The sequence below is a fragment of the Myotis nattereri genome (genome assembly GCF_964212035.1).
Source record: "Myotis nattereri genome assembly, chromosome: 3".
Classification (NCBI taxonomy): domain Eukaryota; kingdom Metazoa; phylum Chordata; class Mammalia; order Chiroptera; family Vespertilionidae; genus Myotis; species Myotis nattereri.
Genome location: NC_138077.1, coordinates 205,184,732 through 205,201,418, shown reverse-complemented (window position 1 = coordinate 205,201,418; position 16,687 = coordinate 205,184,732). Strand labels below are relative to the sequence as shown.

The 16,687-nt window shown below is 58.8% G+C and overlaps 1 protein-coding gene across 3 annotated transcripts; it reads left to right on the top strand.

Moving 5' to 3' along the window:
* The first annotated feature begins 1,219 nt into the window (after nt 1-1,219).
* NBL1 (NBL1, DAN family BMP antagonist) lies at nt 1,220-12,124 on the top strand. 3 transcript variants are annotated; one of them, XM_081086991.1, is made up of 4 exons: nt 1,220-1,361; nt 9,106-9,300; nt 9,424-9,535; nt 10,636-12,124. In XM_081086991.1, the coding sequence occupies exons 2-4, from the start codon at nt 9,131-9,133 to the stop codon at nt 10,897-10,899; spliced, it is 546 nt and encodes a 181-aa protein (XP_080943117.1). In that variant the 5' UTR covers nt 1,220-1,361; nt 9,106-9,130; the 3' UTR covers nt 10,900-12,124. The 3 variants fall into 3 exon arrangements, with proteins under 3 accessions (XP_080943117.1, XP_080943115.1, XP_080943116.1); XM_081086989.1 differs by lacking the exon at nt 1,220-1,361 and adding an exon at nt 1,604-1,746; XM_081086990.1 differs by lacking the exon at nt 1,220-1,361 and adding an exon at nt 2,205-2,328.
* Nucleotides 12,125-16,687: the final 4,563 nt, after the last annotated feature.

The following is a 16,687-nucleotide window of genomic DNA, read 5'->3' as shown; positions in this document are numbered from 1 at the left end:
AAGGCACATGCCTGGGTTGTGGGCTCAATCCCCAGTGGGGGGCTTGCGGGAGGCGGCCGCTCAGTGAGTCTCTCTCATCATTGATGTTTCTATCTTCCTCTTCCTTTCTCTCTGAAATCAATAAAAATATATTTTTTAAAAAATGCCTTTACCAGGAGATGAGGGGTAGGGACCCCCTGGCAGAGGGAACAGCATAAGCAAGTGCTAGGAGGCATGGGGAGGGCAGACAGGCCAGAGTACACCTGGGAGTTATCAGCAGGCCACTAGGAGCCCCGGGGGTGCTCAGCACCCTGCAGACTCCAGGGAGCTTCCAGCCAGGCTGCAGGACACTAGGATAGAAAGCAAGTGTCCCGCCCCAGGGTTGTGTCCTGGTGGCTACTTTTTAGGAGCAAAGCTAATCTCTCCCTCCACTGGGCAGACGGAAAGAGAGGGCACAACTGCAGTCCACGCAAGTGCCCAACTGCAGATGGATTAGTTGGATGCCCTCCACCCCAGGTGAGGCTGGACACGGGGCCAGGCCCAGGCTCTACTCTCCGGGGAACCAGAGAAATGAAATCGACTTCCCGGCGCTCTTTCCTCATAGTCCTTCCTGGGGTTCTCGGACCCTCCGCGGACGCTAAGCCAGGTGCCGAGCTGAGCGGAGGCTGGGCCGAGGCGCGTGACACTAGGGCACGCGGGTGCTAACAGTTCTCCCCGGCCGGTCCCAGGTCCAGGACTGTCAACAGGCTGGCCGCCCGCAGGACTTGGGAGCGAGGACAGTCCCCTGATGTCGGGACTGGTGGCCTGGAGCGCCACACCCTCGGAGCAAGACTGTTGTCCCCACATAAAGGAACCCTCCGTGTTTGTCACCCCGAGGCTGATGCCCCCCGCCCCCACACTCTCGGGAAAGTCAGGCGGGGAGACAGCCAAGCGCCGAGAAACCCGGCGGCGGGAGCTCCAGAACCAGCCGGGGCGTGGGGCTCTCCGCCCGGTCCCTGGGGCGCCGGCCAGGGCGGCACCCGCAGCTCCGCCGCGCCATCGCCCCGCACCGAGGGCCGGCCCGAGGCTCCCAGGCGGCGGGGAGAAGGGGCCCGGCCCCCGGAGGGAGCGGCCGAGCGCACCGCCCGCTCTTTTCTTGTTCGCGTCCCTCCCTCCGCTGCCCCCGCCCTCGCTCCCTATTTGGAGCGGAGACACCCCTGACGTCGGAGCCGCTCGCTCGCCGCTCCCCCGCACCGCGCGCCCGCCCGGGGCCGCAGACGGCGCGCCGCGCAGCCCAGCCTCGCCGAGCCTCGCGGGGCCGCCGGGCCTGCCACCCCCGCGGGCCGCATCCAGCTCCGCAGCCACCGGCCGGCGCGCCGCGCTCCTCGCCGCCGCCGCGCGCGGTAAGTCCCGTCCCGGCCGGCACGCGGGCGCCCGGACGCCGGAGGCGGCGGCCGCAGGGGCAGCGCCGCGCCCCCGGCTGCGAGCTTCGTACCCGGCCCGTCCGGACGCCGGGGCTGGGGACGTGGGCGCGGCACGGGGTGGCCGGGGGACACCGCTGCGCCCCGAGCCCTTCCCCGGACTCGCCCGGCGTTTCCATTTCTGGGGAGGAGTGTCTACAGCCGGAGAGAACGGGAGGGAGATGCGTGGCGGAGCGAGAGCCCGGCGGGTCCAGGGCGGGGCGGGCCGCGCGGCGGGCGCGGGGCAGCGCCGGGAGCTGGGCCGCCGGGCTCCCGCATCCCCCAGGCTGTGCCCGGGCCTCGCCGCGCCGCGAGCCTCTCCGCACCGGTACGATTCCGTCTCCCTTTTGTCTCTGTCTGTCTGCCTCCCTCTCTCTCTCTCCGTCCCTCTCTGTGTCTCCGTGTGGAGTTTCGCTGCGTTTGCGCCTCTGCCTGTATGTTTCTGTGTCTCCGCATCCCGCCCCGCACGCGGTCTCTCCGTGTGTCTGCGTGTCTCCCTGGCCCCTCGCCCTCAGACTCAGACGAGCGCCCAGGGTCGGAGGAGTCGCAGTAGTTCCTAGACCCCGTACCAGAAACCAAACCCTCCCCCTGCCTCCCGCTGCCCCTAGGGCCTGGCCGGGGTCACCCCCCTGGAACCGAGTCTGGGGCAGGGGGAGCCAGCCTTTCCGGGGGCTCCGTTTTCGTAAGAGTTCCACCCCCGCGAGGCGGCCTGGACCACAGCGCCCCGCGGCCGGCCACCTGCCCGCCTGCTCCCTGGGCGGGGCGGTTCTGATCTTTTACGAGCAGCCGGACGGGGCAGCTGCCTGCCTGCCTGCCTGCCTTGGGGCGGCCAGGGGGCTGGCGGGCACCAGGGGAGAAGTGCACATTTCAGGCTTTCTGAGGCCCTCGGCCAGCTGGAGGACACCAGCCTGTAAGTGAGGGACCCCCCCCCCCCGGAAAGCAGAGGTCAGGGCCTGAGGCCAAAGTCCGGGCCCTCAGGAGTTGGGGGTGAGGAAGCAATTTGTCAACAGGCCCCTCATCCTTTGTTACTGTCAAACCGCCGGCCTCCCGAAACTTCCCCAGATGCTGGGGCTGCTGGGGTGTGATTTGCCTTTAGTTGGAGACCAAAGAAAAGGTGAAGCTGGAGCATTTGCTCGGACCACCCCCCCCCGCCCCCCCCCCCCCCCTCCACACTTTTGCAAGCTTTCTCCTGGGCCTGTGGGCCGGAGGGGTGGATGGGGGTGTAGGTGCTCTATGTTGGCTACGGATCTATCCTCATCCTTTTAAAGTGAAACCTCAGACTGAGTTTAGCCCCTTCCCCCAACCCCCAACCCCAAGGGTCGGAGGCTGGGGAGCCGGCGGGGATGCTGGCGAGGTCTGCAGGGGGACTTCTGCTGAGCAGATGTGCAGGCCGGCCCTGCAGCAGCCCATTAGCATAGATTTGTTTTGGAGACAGCTTTGGGTCTTCCGGCTGGAAGGCTGGAGGGTCTTCGGGCAGGAGGGCCCTGGCCTGGGCTGGGGGTTTGTAGCCAGGAAGGTGGAGCTGCCTGGCAGAGACGGGCCAACCTTTGGGGCCTGGGCTGGGCCCTGGGTGTCAGCCCCCTGGACAGTTGGTTCATGCGCTGCCAGCCACTGACGGAGGAGGAAGGAAGCCACCCTGCGGTGAGACCGGGTCGTGGAATCACAGTGGCTTTAACAATGCTCGGGCCGATTCCCTGTGAGGGAATCTGCTAAAGTGGACATTCCCAGGCTCGTGCTCTCTGTTTTGCAGACGTGAGGCCGGGCCGGGGGGGGGGGGGGGGCCGTGAAACAAGTGGCCTGGCCTGGGACCAATAGATTATCCTGCCTCCAGGCACACAGGGAGCCAGGAGATGAGCTTGGGCCTGACGGTGCCCTGGACCCCAGAGTGGGCCTGGGAAAGCCCGCTGAGCTGACCAGGGCTGGGTCTGGCACTGCCTGGCCCCTCCCACAGTGACCTTTGCCGTTGTACCCTTCAAGGAAGTCCCTGCACTCAGTCCAAGACCTGCAGTGATGGCCGCGCCCTTGCTGATCCCGGAGCCCAAGGCCACAAACGCCACACCCTCTGCACCCAGCAGCCAGCACAGCCTGGCAGCCAGGCCCAGCCCCGTTTTCTGTTTTCTGCAAGTTGGATTCTAGAGGGGGCTGGTCTCTCCTGGACCCTGTCCCTTCAGTCCATGGACCAACCATCAGAGTTTGAGTGGGGTCTTCCTCTGGGCTCCCACCCTGGCAAGCGAGTGTGTGAGGGGGACAGGACTCAGTTTATTAAACCCTTTCCCGGCCATCCCCTCATTTGCTTGAGTTTCCCCTCGAGGCTTCCCCTCATCGTTGTGGCAGGTGCAACCCCGGATTTGCATATTTTCGGGACCACCCAGAACCTGGTGGAGGGAGTGGGGAGGAGAGGGTGAGGGGGGATCCTGTGGGAGGCAGAGGGACGGGCGTGGGCAGAGTTCAGGGAGGATGAGTGGCCCAGGGAGACGCCGAACTGGCACTAACAGTGACATTTTCTGAGGACTGATCCCAGGACAGGGCCCTCCAGAGGTTTCCATGCACAACTGCCCTGTGAGGTGGGTTTTATCACTGCCCACCCTGGCAGATGAGGAAGTCGCTGCAGGGAGAGGTTAAAGTGGCTGAGCTAGGATGGAACTCGGGTCTGTCACAGTCCGCCGTGGAGAATGGAGGAGACCCAGACCCTGCTGAGGGCGGGGGCCGGGTTGAGGGGTGGGGGGTAAAGAGGCAGGGAGAGACAGAGGCAGAGACAGAGACAGACAGGCTGGCTTGGGTTAATGGGTACTTTCTATCCAGAAAATCCTGGTGTTCTTGGCCCTAAGTGACCCTGAATATTTAGATTTACCCCAAAGAGGAAATGGGGAGCGATTGTCGCTTGTTATACAAATGGACTCTGCTCCACAAAGAGCTTCACAGTGGGTGTCGGGCGCAGGTCTCCCTTGAAATCTGGCCCCTCCAGTGAATTTAAGACTTGATTCCAGGCTCTGGGATCCAGGCCGTGGTGTAGGCCTCAGAATCACGGGGGAGCCCGTGCAGATGCCTGGGCCGCGCCCCAGACCTGTGGAGTCAGGAAGTGCAGGCCTGGGAAGTTCTCGGGGAAGAGGCGAGGTTCTGGGCGGTGTGGACACCTAGAGGACCCCACAGTCCTGACCCGAGGCCTGTGCTCTTGCTGACCCCCACCCTCAGCCCTTCCTGCGGGAGCCGTGAAAGCGGGTTTCCTGTTTATCCACTGAGCTCTTCCCGTGTGGGAGGTGTGGTGGCCACTTTCTTGGTCTGTGCCTCAGTTGGCACCGTGCTGGAATGGATCAGCAGCGTGCCCCCGGGGAACGTCCTTCCTGTGCTCTTGGGCGCCTCAGAATGTGTGGAGTGTTTGCCCGAGGCTGAGGGTCTGAAGGGCTTGGATTTGGGAGTGGACAATGAGATGGTAAAGGCCACCCCCTGGGTCTGGGTGCCCTCGCTGAAGCCTCTCCTCAACTCCGAGGGAAGGCAGTAGTACCATACCCGAGGCTCCCCGGAGCAGGGGCCGGCAGAGGCCATGAGCTTGTTGCAGGGGAGTCAGGTGTGGGGTGTGAACCCTGTTTGAAGGGGCCCCCAAGATTCCCGCCCAGGCAGCGGCCAAACACCAGAGTGGGAGATGCAGGCTGACCAGGGATGAGAGACACAGCGGCTGGGCCAGGGGAGGGCAGGGAGCCCCAGGCCTCAGGCCCACTCCAGACTATTCCCCAGATTCCCGGCCGGCTTCTCCATTTCCTGTTTCCTCTTCCGTGACCCTTTGCGTGTGCGAAGGTGGCAGGTGGGTCCCCTGCTGCTGTCAGGTCCAACCTCAGTTCTATGTACCACCTGCGGGTTCTCACTGTGGACTGATACATGAATTTATGTAAAAGCACCTAGAACAGTGCCAGTCAATACAGTTAGCCGTGTGGGCTGACGATAATCCCCTCCCCTGGCCTTTGCTCAGGCAGGGCCCTCAGCCAGGAGCTCCCTTCCTGTCCTCACCATGGATAACTAATTGTGATTCTGTATTAAATCCAGAATTAAGAATCTCTGCTCCTGCCCTGGCCAGGGTTGCTAAGTGGTTAGAGCATCCGCCTGCTCACTGACGGGTTTGATTCCGGTCAAGGGCAAGTACCTGGATTTTGAGTTCGATTCTCCTCTCCCCACCTCATCAGTTGATGTGTGTCTTTTTTTTTTTTTTAATTCTTTATTGTTGAAAGCATTACATTATGTTTTCTTTTCCCCCCATTGACCTCCCCCCGACTCCCACCCCCCAGTACATTCCCTACCCCCCCAATCGATGTGTGTCTTGATGTCGCGCTCACATCACATCAATGCTTCTCTCTCTCTCTCCCCCTCCCTCTACTCTCTCTGAAAAAGCAATGGAAAAAATATCCTCAGGTGAGGATTAACAAAGTAAATGAAAAATAATCTCTACTTCCTGCCCCCACAGCCCTCTCTGACTGCCCCTACTTTAGACAACTTCCTCCTAACCCACTCCCCTCCCTTCCCTCTCTGGGCTTCGAGCTCCTGAGTTGGCCCAGGGTCTGGGACCCAGCTCCCCTTCCCATACCCCCGCCTCCTAGAAGTTGCTCAGTAAATGAGTGTGGACTGCAGGGAACTCCATGGCTCAGGGGAAGGGCATTGTTTGGCCTGACTTGCTGGGGGGCCTGGGGGCCAGTGGGGCTCCCCTTCCCGCCTGGTATTCTGAGGGCCCCTTGACTTGCTGTGTGACCTTCAGGGTGGGGAGGAAAGTCTATATAAAAAAAAGTAGTTGAGTTGCTGCTTGAAAAAAGCATAAACCAACAAAAAATTAAACCTGCCAGCAAAGAGCCCACCCCAGTCAGTGTGAAGGGGGGGCAGTGGGAGTTCTTGGTGGTGGGTGTGAGGGCAGGAGGAGGGTGGGGGTGTCCTGGTGACCAACCTGTCTGGGAGTGAGTGGCCTGGCGCCCGCCCCGCCTCCTATTCCAGCGCTGAGCTTTGGCTCTGATGCCCGCCCAGCCTTTCCCATGATCCCCCAGGGGAAGAGGACTGGGTGCCTGCTGGGTACTGGGTGCTTTCCCTGCATCGTCCCAGTTGTTCTCCAAGGAAAGTGCTCTGCTCCCCGCTCTAGGGTTGAGGTCGGGGGGGTGCAGAGAGGTGAGCTTTCGCAGCTCCTAGGCCAGGGGGGAGGGAGGGGAGGGCCGGGACTCACAGAGCTCAGGGCGGGGAGAGGGTGGGTGACTGGGCCCTTCTGTGGACACAGCTGACCCCTAGGATTAACTCTCAGCTGTGTACTAGGAACGGAGGACGGTCAGGGAGGTGGCCTTCCCCTCCGTTTATCTCATTTCTCTTCAGCTTCTGCCATTGTGTGACCCTAATAACCAGTCCCCAACCTCTGGGCCAGCGACTTCCCTAAAAGACTCACTGTTATCTCCTAGTAAACCTTGTTATTTCGCCTCAGCCCTGATCTCTACTCACCTTGAGCCTGATCCTGGTCCATAACCTCTCCTCATTCCAACTCCTACTCAGACCTGAGAGCTCATCTCCAGGATTTCATTAAAATCCCAACCTCCATTCCAGATCCTAAGGAAACGGAAATCACTCCTGTCCCTGTTGCTTGCTCCCTGGCCACACCTGCCCTGACCTTCCTGAGGAATCATGATGGGGTCAGGTACCGGACAGAAGTCCCCGGATTTCCCCGAGGTCTCTAGGGGCCGGTCCAGCCTGGGGAAATACAAAAAGGACAAACCAACAAAAAATTAAACTTGCTAAACATTAAACCTCTTCTGGTCGGCCATGGCCAGACCCTGACTGCAGCGAATTCCCTGGGGGCGGACAAGCACCATTAGGAGTGAGGACGCCTCCTGGATGCCAAGCCTGTGGAAAAATTAGCGAGGCTGCCAGTGAGGAAGAAGTCCATCCTATTTTGTTAGGATGTGGTTATACTAAAAACAGGGACTTTGCTGTCGATCTTGTGAGCGAGACCGGAAGTGTGTGGGTGAGAGCCTGGGCTCTCAGACTCCTCTGGGATGGGGGCAGGCTGTCAGGGCTCACCTCCTCCTGCTCTCCCCACGTCACCCCCTGGAGCTGAGGGGACTTGCTGGATGGAGGAGGTCGCAGCCCTGCAGGCTGACCGGGCCCTGTCTGTGAGCCCAGCTCAGCCAGTCCACTTAGGCTTTCACTGCAGGAGCAGGCAAGACCTTCCCCCAGCATGACCCCCCCCCCCCTTCCCAGACTCTGTATAAAATACCTGCCACTTTATTCGGAAAGTGGGCTGACGGTTGTTCTGCATGGGATGTCCAGCTCCGAGCCAGCCCGACTTTAGTGCTGGGCGTCTGTGGGACCGGTGGACGGTACCTGACCCCTGCTCCTGTTTCAGACCCTCCCAGGCCCCGCTCGGGACTGTCCCTGGCGGAGGAAGCACCCCGATTGACTGAGCTGGCCTGGTTCCCACCCTGGCTGCATGGCAGAACCAACCTGGAGCTTGTTAGATTGCAGACCCCCACCCGCCCTAGAACTTACACTCCACAATCCCCGGGGAATTCTGAGCGTCTACCAGGCTTGGGAACCGGTGGTCTAGGGCACCTCACTCATCTTACAGGTGGGGACGCTGCCGCCTGAGTGTCCGGGGTCACACCCCATGTGTGGACTCCTGACTGTCCAGCGTCCTTTCCCCAGTGGACCTCCTTGCGGGCATTGCCCTCCTTTCTGAATCTCCACCAAGCCTTCCTCCTCCTCGTTTTTGAGGTGTGTGTGTGGGGGAACCTACAGAAGATGAACTTGGGAACATTGGGAGAATCCCCTCTGGCCGGATCCTTGGGACACACACTGCCCTGCAGCGCCATCTGCTGGCAGGTTCTCGTATTGTCCCGGTGTCTTGCTCCATTCAATTGACAGGGCGGGTCAAGTGCTTGGCTTGGATAGCCTCCTGCTTGTCCCAGGTTTGGGTGGAGCTGGGGATAATGATGTATGTGTGTGTAGACTCAGAGCTCAAGGCTTTGGGGGTGGGGGTGGGGGGTTATCCAAAAAAGAAATACAGTCTAGTCTGGGGTTAATCTTTTTAATTTTTTTTACGTGGGGTTCAGTCAGCAAAGTGGCCTGAGAGTTCATGTGACATGAAGATGGAGGTTAGCTTTCTGGACATCAGAATACTGACAGCTATGGCAGCATGTCCAGGAGACACGCTGGGCGGCCAGCCCTCGAGGGCATGCACTGTGTGGGCAGTTTTTCGTGTTTTCCCAGAGGATCCACAGCATCAGGGAGGAGGGAGCTAATGATGGCTCCACACTCAACACGTGCTTGAAACTGAGTGCCCCACCGAGTCCCAGCAGCAATCCTTCGCCATGCACAGCATCGCCAGCCCTTTTTAGACGAAGACGCTGAGGCACAGAGGGAAAAGTACTTTGTTCAAAGCTACCTAGGAAGTTATAAAAATAACTGACATGGAGTGTGTGTGATCTGCTGAGGGCTTTTCGTGTCATCCCTCATTTCATCTTCACGACACCCGTTGGTGTACATACTCTGACCAGCCCCAGTTTGGAGGTTCAGAAGGGATACCTTGCCCAAGGTGTGGTTGGTTAGTAAGTGGGAGAGTTAGGATTTGAACCCAGGCAGTCAGATGTCAGAACTCATGCTTACAACACCACTGCCCCCCCCACTTGCCAGCGTCCTCCGCCTGGCCGGCCTCACCGCAGTTTGTGCTCAGTTCTAGGGCTCTGAAGGCCACGGGCATGATGCTCCGGGTTCTGGTGGGGGCCGTCCTCCCCGCCATGCTGCTGGCCGCCCCTCCGCCCATCAACAAGCTGGCACTGTTTCCGGACAAGAGTGCCTGGTGCGAGGCCAAGAACATCACCCAGATCGTGGGCCACAGCGGCTGTGAGGCCAAGTCCATCCAGAACAGGTGGGGTCCGGGGGCCTGGGCGGAGGGGAGGAGGACAGGGGCCCAGGAGGGGGGAGGAGGACAGGGCTGCCCGTCCCTGCCTCTGCCACAGTGACCAGGGCACGGTGGCCTCTCCTCCCGCAGAGCGTGCCTGGGACAGTGCTTCAGCTACAGTGTTCCCAACACCTTCCCGCAGTCCACGGAGTCCCTGGTGCACTGCGACTCCTGCATGCCAGCCCAGTCCATGTGGGAGATTGTGAGTACGGCTGCCCGCCCCTGCCCAGCCTGCCATGCCCCACCAAGCCCGGCGTGGGCTGGCTCGCCTGTCTTTCTAGCTTCGCCTTCTCTCACCTTCTTCACTGGCTTGACACGTGACACCAGCTCACCTCCTTTCAGCCTCCAACACCTGCTTGGGTGGTCGCCATCACAGGGCCTCTTGCACATGCTCTTTGTGGGAACACCTTTCTCCTCCTGGCCTAGTTAACGTCTGTCCATCCTTCCGCGCTTAGCTCGAGCATCGTTTTCCCAGGGCCCCTGTCCTGAGCCCCCGAGCTCTGTGTGTCTCTGCTTTGAGCATCCGTCACAGCCTCCGCTTTTCACCTGCATTTGGGTGATGCTGACGAGTCTGTTTCCCGCACTGGACTCAGTTCCTCGAGGGACTAGCCCTGAGTCCCCAGAACTGGCATGGAGTTGAAGGAGGGAGGGAAAGAAAAGGAAGGAAGGAACTAGGGGGAACAAGATGCTAAAAGGGTTCCTACAGGGCAGACCTCAGCTAGGCTGGTGGTTCCGGGGTGAGGGAGCTCTTGGAGGAAGGGAGGTCTGAGCTCAGACCCAGAGGTTGAGTGGAAGGTACCTGGGCAATGTTTGGGGCAGGTGGTGGGGATGGGCTGGATGAGGACCTCCCAGGCAGAGGGAACAGCATGTGCAAAGTCTCATGCAGATCAGTCAGCACAGTTGGTGGGAGTGGCGCAAAGTCGGGTGGAGAGTTCGCCAGGGGCAGCCTGAAGGACCGGGGTGGCCTTAGTGAGAAGCCAGGATTTTCCTCCAAGTGCCGGGGGGGCACTGAGGGGAACTGAGTCAGGGCAGGCCACATTGGATTTTGTCCCCCAGGGGGGCCCTCTAGCTGATGGGAGGGGATGGAGAGGAAGGCGGTAGGGCTGGGTGTGGGGAGACAAGTCAGGTGGCATCTGCAGGCTCTCCCCGCCCCTCCGGGATGGGCCCGCAGAGCTAACTGGGGTCTCACAGGTGGGCTCAGATTCCAAGGCTCTAGGATTCCTGGGCCCACGAGGATGTGTGACCCCTGAGGCCGCCCTGCCCGCCTCGGGCCCTTGGAAACCGCTCTGCTGCCCTCCCCAGGTGACGCTGGAGTGCCCCGGCCACGAGGAGGTGCCCAGGGTGGACAAGCTGGTGGAGAAGATCCTGCACTGCAGCTGCCAGGCGTGTGGCAAGGAGCCGAGTCACGAGGGGCTGAGCGTCTACGTGCAGGGCGAGGACGGCCCGGGCTCCCCGCCCGGCACCCACCCGCACCCCCATCCTCACCTCCACCCTGGTGGGCAGACCCCTGAGCCCGAGGAACCCCCGGGGGCCCCCCACACCGAGGAGGAGGGGGCTGAGGACTGAGGCCCTCGACTCTTCCTCCCCGCTCGCCCCCGTGGAATGCTGGGAGAAGTGTGTGGGGGAGGCTGAAGCCCCTCTGTGGCACTGGATGGACTTGGATTCAGACTTGGACTTGGAATGCTTCCCGGTTGCCATGGAGATCTGAAGGGAGGGGCTGGAGCCAAGCTGCACAATTTAATATATTCAAGAGTGGGGGGAGGACTGTTCTTCGGAGGGGGGTTCTCTTCCTTTCTGCCTCCTGGAGATGTGCCCCTGGGAGGGGGAGAGCGTTGGCTAAGCTGCTGAGGTGGGGGTGAGGCCGTGCAGATGGCGGGAGCCAGGCTAAGGCCCGTGTAGCCTCTGGCGGGGCAGGGCCCCTGGGGACAAGGGTGGAGCTGGGCCCTGAGCTGAGGGTGGGTCTCTTGCCGTGTGGCCCTGAAGGAGGGGCTGGGTCTGGGCGGGAAGGCCACCGGCAGAAGCAGGGAGCTTCGGCCCCACAGGCTTCCCCAGGGCCTCCCACCCACTCCCGTGCCCAGGGCAGCTTCTCCCCGTGCACTGAAGTGGCTCTCCCCCCATGGCTGGGAGTCAGGCCTGGGCGGGACCCTGCTGACTCATGGCCCTGGAGCCGGGGCCAGGCTCTTCGGGCCTCTGGCTTTCTTGGCTTTCCAGGGGTCGGAGGGAGGCAGGGAGGCGTCTTCCCAGGCCAGGGGGTGGGAGTGACCCCCAGCCCGTCAGCAGAAGAGCATCCCTCCCTCCTTTTCTCTGAGATCTTTGTGCCTCCCACTGCCCCTAAGTTCTAGGGCCCTCAGAAAGCTGATGAGACAGCCTCACCCTGTTGGGGGAACTCTTTCTAAAGCCCTGGTGGTGGGGAGGGGTCTCCCTTACTCAGATTCCAAGGAGGGACCTGGGTGGGATGGACTCTGGCTGGGCCTCGGGCGAGGGTTCTTGTGCGCAGTGTTCTCTGTGGCTCAGCTGCCGGATCCCAGCGGCCTCCCCCTCCCACTGCACTTTAACCCGAGAGGAGGTGCGGGATCCGACGGGGCGGGGCAGGTGGGCAGGGAAGACCTGCCTGTGTCCGCTCTTATGTCCCCAGCTCTCCTGTCCCCAGCAGCTTCCAGCCCCTCCGGCCCCCTGTCTGAGGGCGCCCTGCTCCTCATGGCTGTTCTGACAAGAGCTTCTGGAGCTTGTAACCAGTAGAGTGTCCCCCGACGGACCCTGAGTGTTCTCACGAATAAATTCGTTCAACGCCCGTGTTCTCTCCCTCACTGGCTGGCTCCGCTGACCCAAGGTTCCTGAGGGGCCCAGCCGTGGGGCCTGGGGAAGGGCCAGGCTGCACGGTGCGCCCTGAGTAGGCCCTCCTGCATCCTGGTGACCCTCTCACTTTTCTGCCAGGTGCACTGGCCTCCCTGGGCCCTGTCACCCCAGCTCCTGTCTCCTTGGGTGCCCGGTTCTGGACTTGCCTCTGTCCTTGGTGGGCTTCCCAACTGCTTCTTTGGTTTGACCCTGGGTCCCTTGGGCTTGCCTCATGCCATCCCTTTTCACCCCCACAGTGACCTAGCATCAGCCCCTGGACCCCGGCCTGGCCTGGCCCAAGAGAAGGGGAGACAGACAGAACCGGTGCTGTGCCACACACACACACACACACACACACACACACTGGTGCTGTGCTACACACACACACATATATATACACACACATACACTGTGCTGTGCTAAACACACACACACACACATGCACACTGGTGCCATGCTAAATAATTGACATAAGTAACTCACCCATCCTCACCACCGCTCTGTGATACAGGTATTGCCCTCATTTGCAGACGAGGCATGGGAAGTGCAGAGGGGTTAAGTAATGTTCCAGGGTCATGCAGTTAAGAAATGTCACCATGGGACTCAGATCCAGGCGGTCTGGGCTAATAGCTCAGCTCCGTAGGTGCCGGTTCTTAATGACCTGCTGTGAGATGGTCCTGGCACCTCACAATGACCCTGTATGTTGGTAACACTAGCCCCATGCAATTGAGCGTGGGCTCCTCCCCGCCCCCCTTCCAGTTCTCCATTGGAAGGGACAGCATGAGGGCTATGATCTCCTTTCTTCCTCGCACACATTGCTGTAACCACTGCATACCAGGCAATTTACATATATTATTTCTAATTCTTGGAAAATGCTCATCTTGCTAATGAGAAAAATGAGGGTCTTAAAGCCCTGGGATTCCAATCTGGCGCCCTCTAGTGACGACCGTTGTATACTGCACAGGATTTCCTTGGTGTCCCAAGCCCTTCTTTCACGGCTGCTCCCCGCACTGTAGTGCATGTCATGGATGTTCCAACGCGAGAATGGCACCCCTTGCAGGTGAGCAGGACACAACTTGCATGCTCACCCACAGTGGCCCTGCATCCCTTTGACGTGGAATTGGGTAGGAGAGAAGAATACCTCCTGCATGCAGACTTCAGTGACCCCTCAGACTTGGAGGGACAAGTCCTGGCCATATCAATAGTCTTTCTATGAGGCTGGAGGTGAGCACTCACTCGCGGGTGCAGAGAAAGTCCCGCGGGGCTTCCGAGGACTCAGAGACCAGGTCCAAAGGAAAGACCGACTGGGGCTCGGTTTTGGTGCCGGGCCTGAGACCTGAGCACCAGGCTGTGTCTTGCTCAGGAGCTGCCTGCCTCCATCCTGTGTATGGAACAAGGCGGAGAATTCATTCATTCATAAACATAAATTAAGCGGCTGCTTGGAAAGAAAGCAGGAAGGTGGGTTGGCGAGGCTGGTGGCAGGCCTGGAGTGCTAGTCAGAGTTCAGACTCCATGCGCTTTGCGGAGAGAGCCCTGGAAGTGCCTGCGCGGAGCTGAGTTTCAGCGAGAATAAAAGAAGGCTCGTGGGAGGAGGAGGGGGAGGCTGGAGCGCGGCTGGGAACCGCGATAGCTCAGGCCGGAGATGATGGAGGCCAGAGTTAGGCAGGAGCAAAGTCTGGAAAGGCGGGGTCCTACGGAGGGGGCGGGGCCACACGGCTGAGACGCCGCTGATTGGATTTGGGAGCCGCAAGTGGGAGGGGCCAGATTTGAGGGACCGGAGGCGCGGGACTAGCTGTGTTCGCCAATCCGAGTGAGATGTCAGGTAGTGGCTGCCAGTTTTTCTCTTCGCCAACTTCAAACTGAACCACAACAGCCTAGGAAAAAAAATAAAATCTCAGCTCCCCCACCGCCCCCTCACCGCAGGGGATGAAAATCTCTACAGGGGATTAACACCGGCACACAGCCCTGTCGGCGCAGGCCCGGCTCCGGGTGGGCTGGTAATTGGCCCCAGCTTCCCCGCCTTGTTAGCCTTTCATGGAGCCAACAAGCCCCACCTTTTTTTTTTTGTTTCCCCCTCTAGCTCCAAGCCTCAGGGAAAATCCAGTCTGCCTGGGTTCAAATCCTGATAGGGCCACTTTTTCCGCTGTGTTATCCTGAGCAAGTCACTCAGCATCTCGGAGGCTCAGTTAAAACGGGGAATAATGATCACATCTTCTTCACTCTCAGGGCCATGGCGCGCTTTCCATCAATCAAGGTACATATAAAGCTTGAAACAGTGTCTGGAGTATAGTAAGGCCTCGGAAAATGTCAGCCACTATTAAAATATTGAGCATGAATGATGGGCCCAGAACGGCTTGTGGTTGAGCTGACAGTTTTGTTCATTCACTCATTGAACGTATATTTGCTGACAGCCTAACCTGTGCTGAGGATACAGCAGGGAGCAAAACCAACAAATCCCTCATGAAGTTTACCCAGTTGGTCAACGTGTTCCGTGAGGGCAGCTTTGTGCAGGCCTCACATCCCCCTGGACTGCGGCTTCTCCATCTCTGTAATGAGGAGCTCTCGTTGGTTCTCCATGTGCTGACAAAAGCAGGGGCCTGGGCAGAGGACTTCCTAAGACTCAGCTGTCCCCTGTGGCACCAGCCTTCTCTAGGAAGAGAGCAGCCCGTGTAGGAGCAATCAACCAAAGCCTAAGCATCCTTGAAGGCCCCTCTGGGCCCTAAAATGTGAAGGAAGTCCAGGACATTATTAATTCATTAGGAAAAGACAGATTTAGAAGCACACGCAGGAAGAACTTCTGAAAAGTTCTTAAATTCAAGATAATAACAGTGTGGCCACAAGGTGGCACCGCTACCCAGGCCCAATCTTGGGGAAAAAAATTTTTTACAAAAAATTATAGCAAACTACAGATCATAATATAACAAACATTTGTGACTCTATCACCCAGAATGAACAAATATTAACATTTTTGTCATGTTTTCATTAGTGTTTTTTTTTAAAATAAAGGCTATCAAACATTACAGCAAATGTGAAAGCAGAGGGACTAATATTCTATTCCACTATATTCCACGAACTTTTCAAAGCTAAAATTGACCAGGCAGCTCCTCCGGGTGAAATGGTTTACATACTCATTCTGTCCACATCTTTACCACCCCACTTTCAGAGTAGCAGAAAACCAAAGCGGTTTTGCTAAGTTCATAGAGGAAGTAGCAGAATCAGGATTCCGAAGCCAGGTCACTGGGCTCCAAAATCTGCTGTACACAGCGTGTCCTAGGCTCGCTGTTGGTCAGCCAGGAATCCCTGGGCTGAGGATTTACTGCGGAGCTGAATGCATTCCCATTGCTCAGATGGGAACATTGAGACCAGCAGCTAGCACTGACACGGCACCATAAAACTTACCGATTACGCCAGTCACTCCCTCCCCTCAACAACGCCATGAAGTGGGGGGAAGAAACTTTTTTCTGTCTTTCTAGGTTCTTCCAGCCGGTCTAATAATCCATTTGACATGAAACAATTTGCAGATGAGAAATAGTGACCTAAGGAGATGGAGCCCCTGGCCCTAAGTCCACAGAGCTGGAGAGCCACAGAAATGGGATCCCAGGTCTGGTCTTGTTTTATTTTTAAAATATATTTATTTATTGATTTCACAGAGGAAGAGAGAAGGAGAGAGAGAAAGAAACATCAACGATGAGAGAGAATCACTGATTGGCTGCCTCCTGAACACCCCCTACCGGGGATCGAGCCCGCAATCCAGGCATGTGCCCTTGGCTGGAATCGAACCCGGGACCCTTCAGTCCTCAGGCTGATGCTCTATCCACTGAGCCAAGGCTGCTAGGGCAAGGGATGGTCTTTATGACATTCATCCCGTGCTTGGTATACTACACCCTATTCCTCGGGGCCCGGCAGAAACTGTCGGGGGGTGCAGGTGGTATTGGGAGGGAAAACAGGCCTCCTCCTCCCGCTGCATCCACTGCTCTGTGGGTAAGATGGGGGCTCTGGGCAACAAATAGTGGCTCATGGGTGGGTGAAGGGTGCTGCAGGGTCTTAAGGTTTTTCTGCTTTGGGTGTTGAGCAGACCCAGGTTTCAGTTCCACTTGGGTGAGGCACTCTGAACCCCAGTTTAACATCTCTCTCAGCATTGTTATAGAGTCAGAGCCATGCAGTAAAGCCATTGGGACATGGCAGGACTCACATGTGGGAGTCGCCGCAGGACGTGCCTCCGTGGTATGCAGGTTCTTTTGAGCGGAAGGCAATCGAGACCCTCTGGGCTCAAGGGAAACTTGGACCTCTCCCTTATAAATTTTAGATTTGGAGCCTTGCCCATAATACCAGTTATCACCAGAAATAACCTTTTTTTTTTTTTGACCTAGCTATATGGCAGGGCGAACATCTAATTACCGAACACCTGCTCTTCTTACCCAGCTATGAATGGCCCTCCTCCCTCCTGAAGCCTGAGGCCCTAACCTCATCCTTAGCTCAGATGTCATAGACACTCCATTTGCCGTGTCTGTCTCTGAGC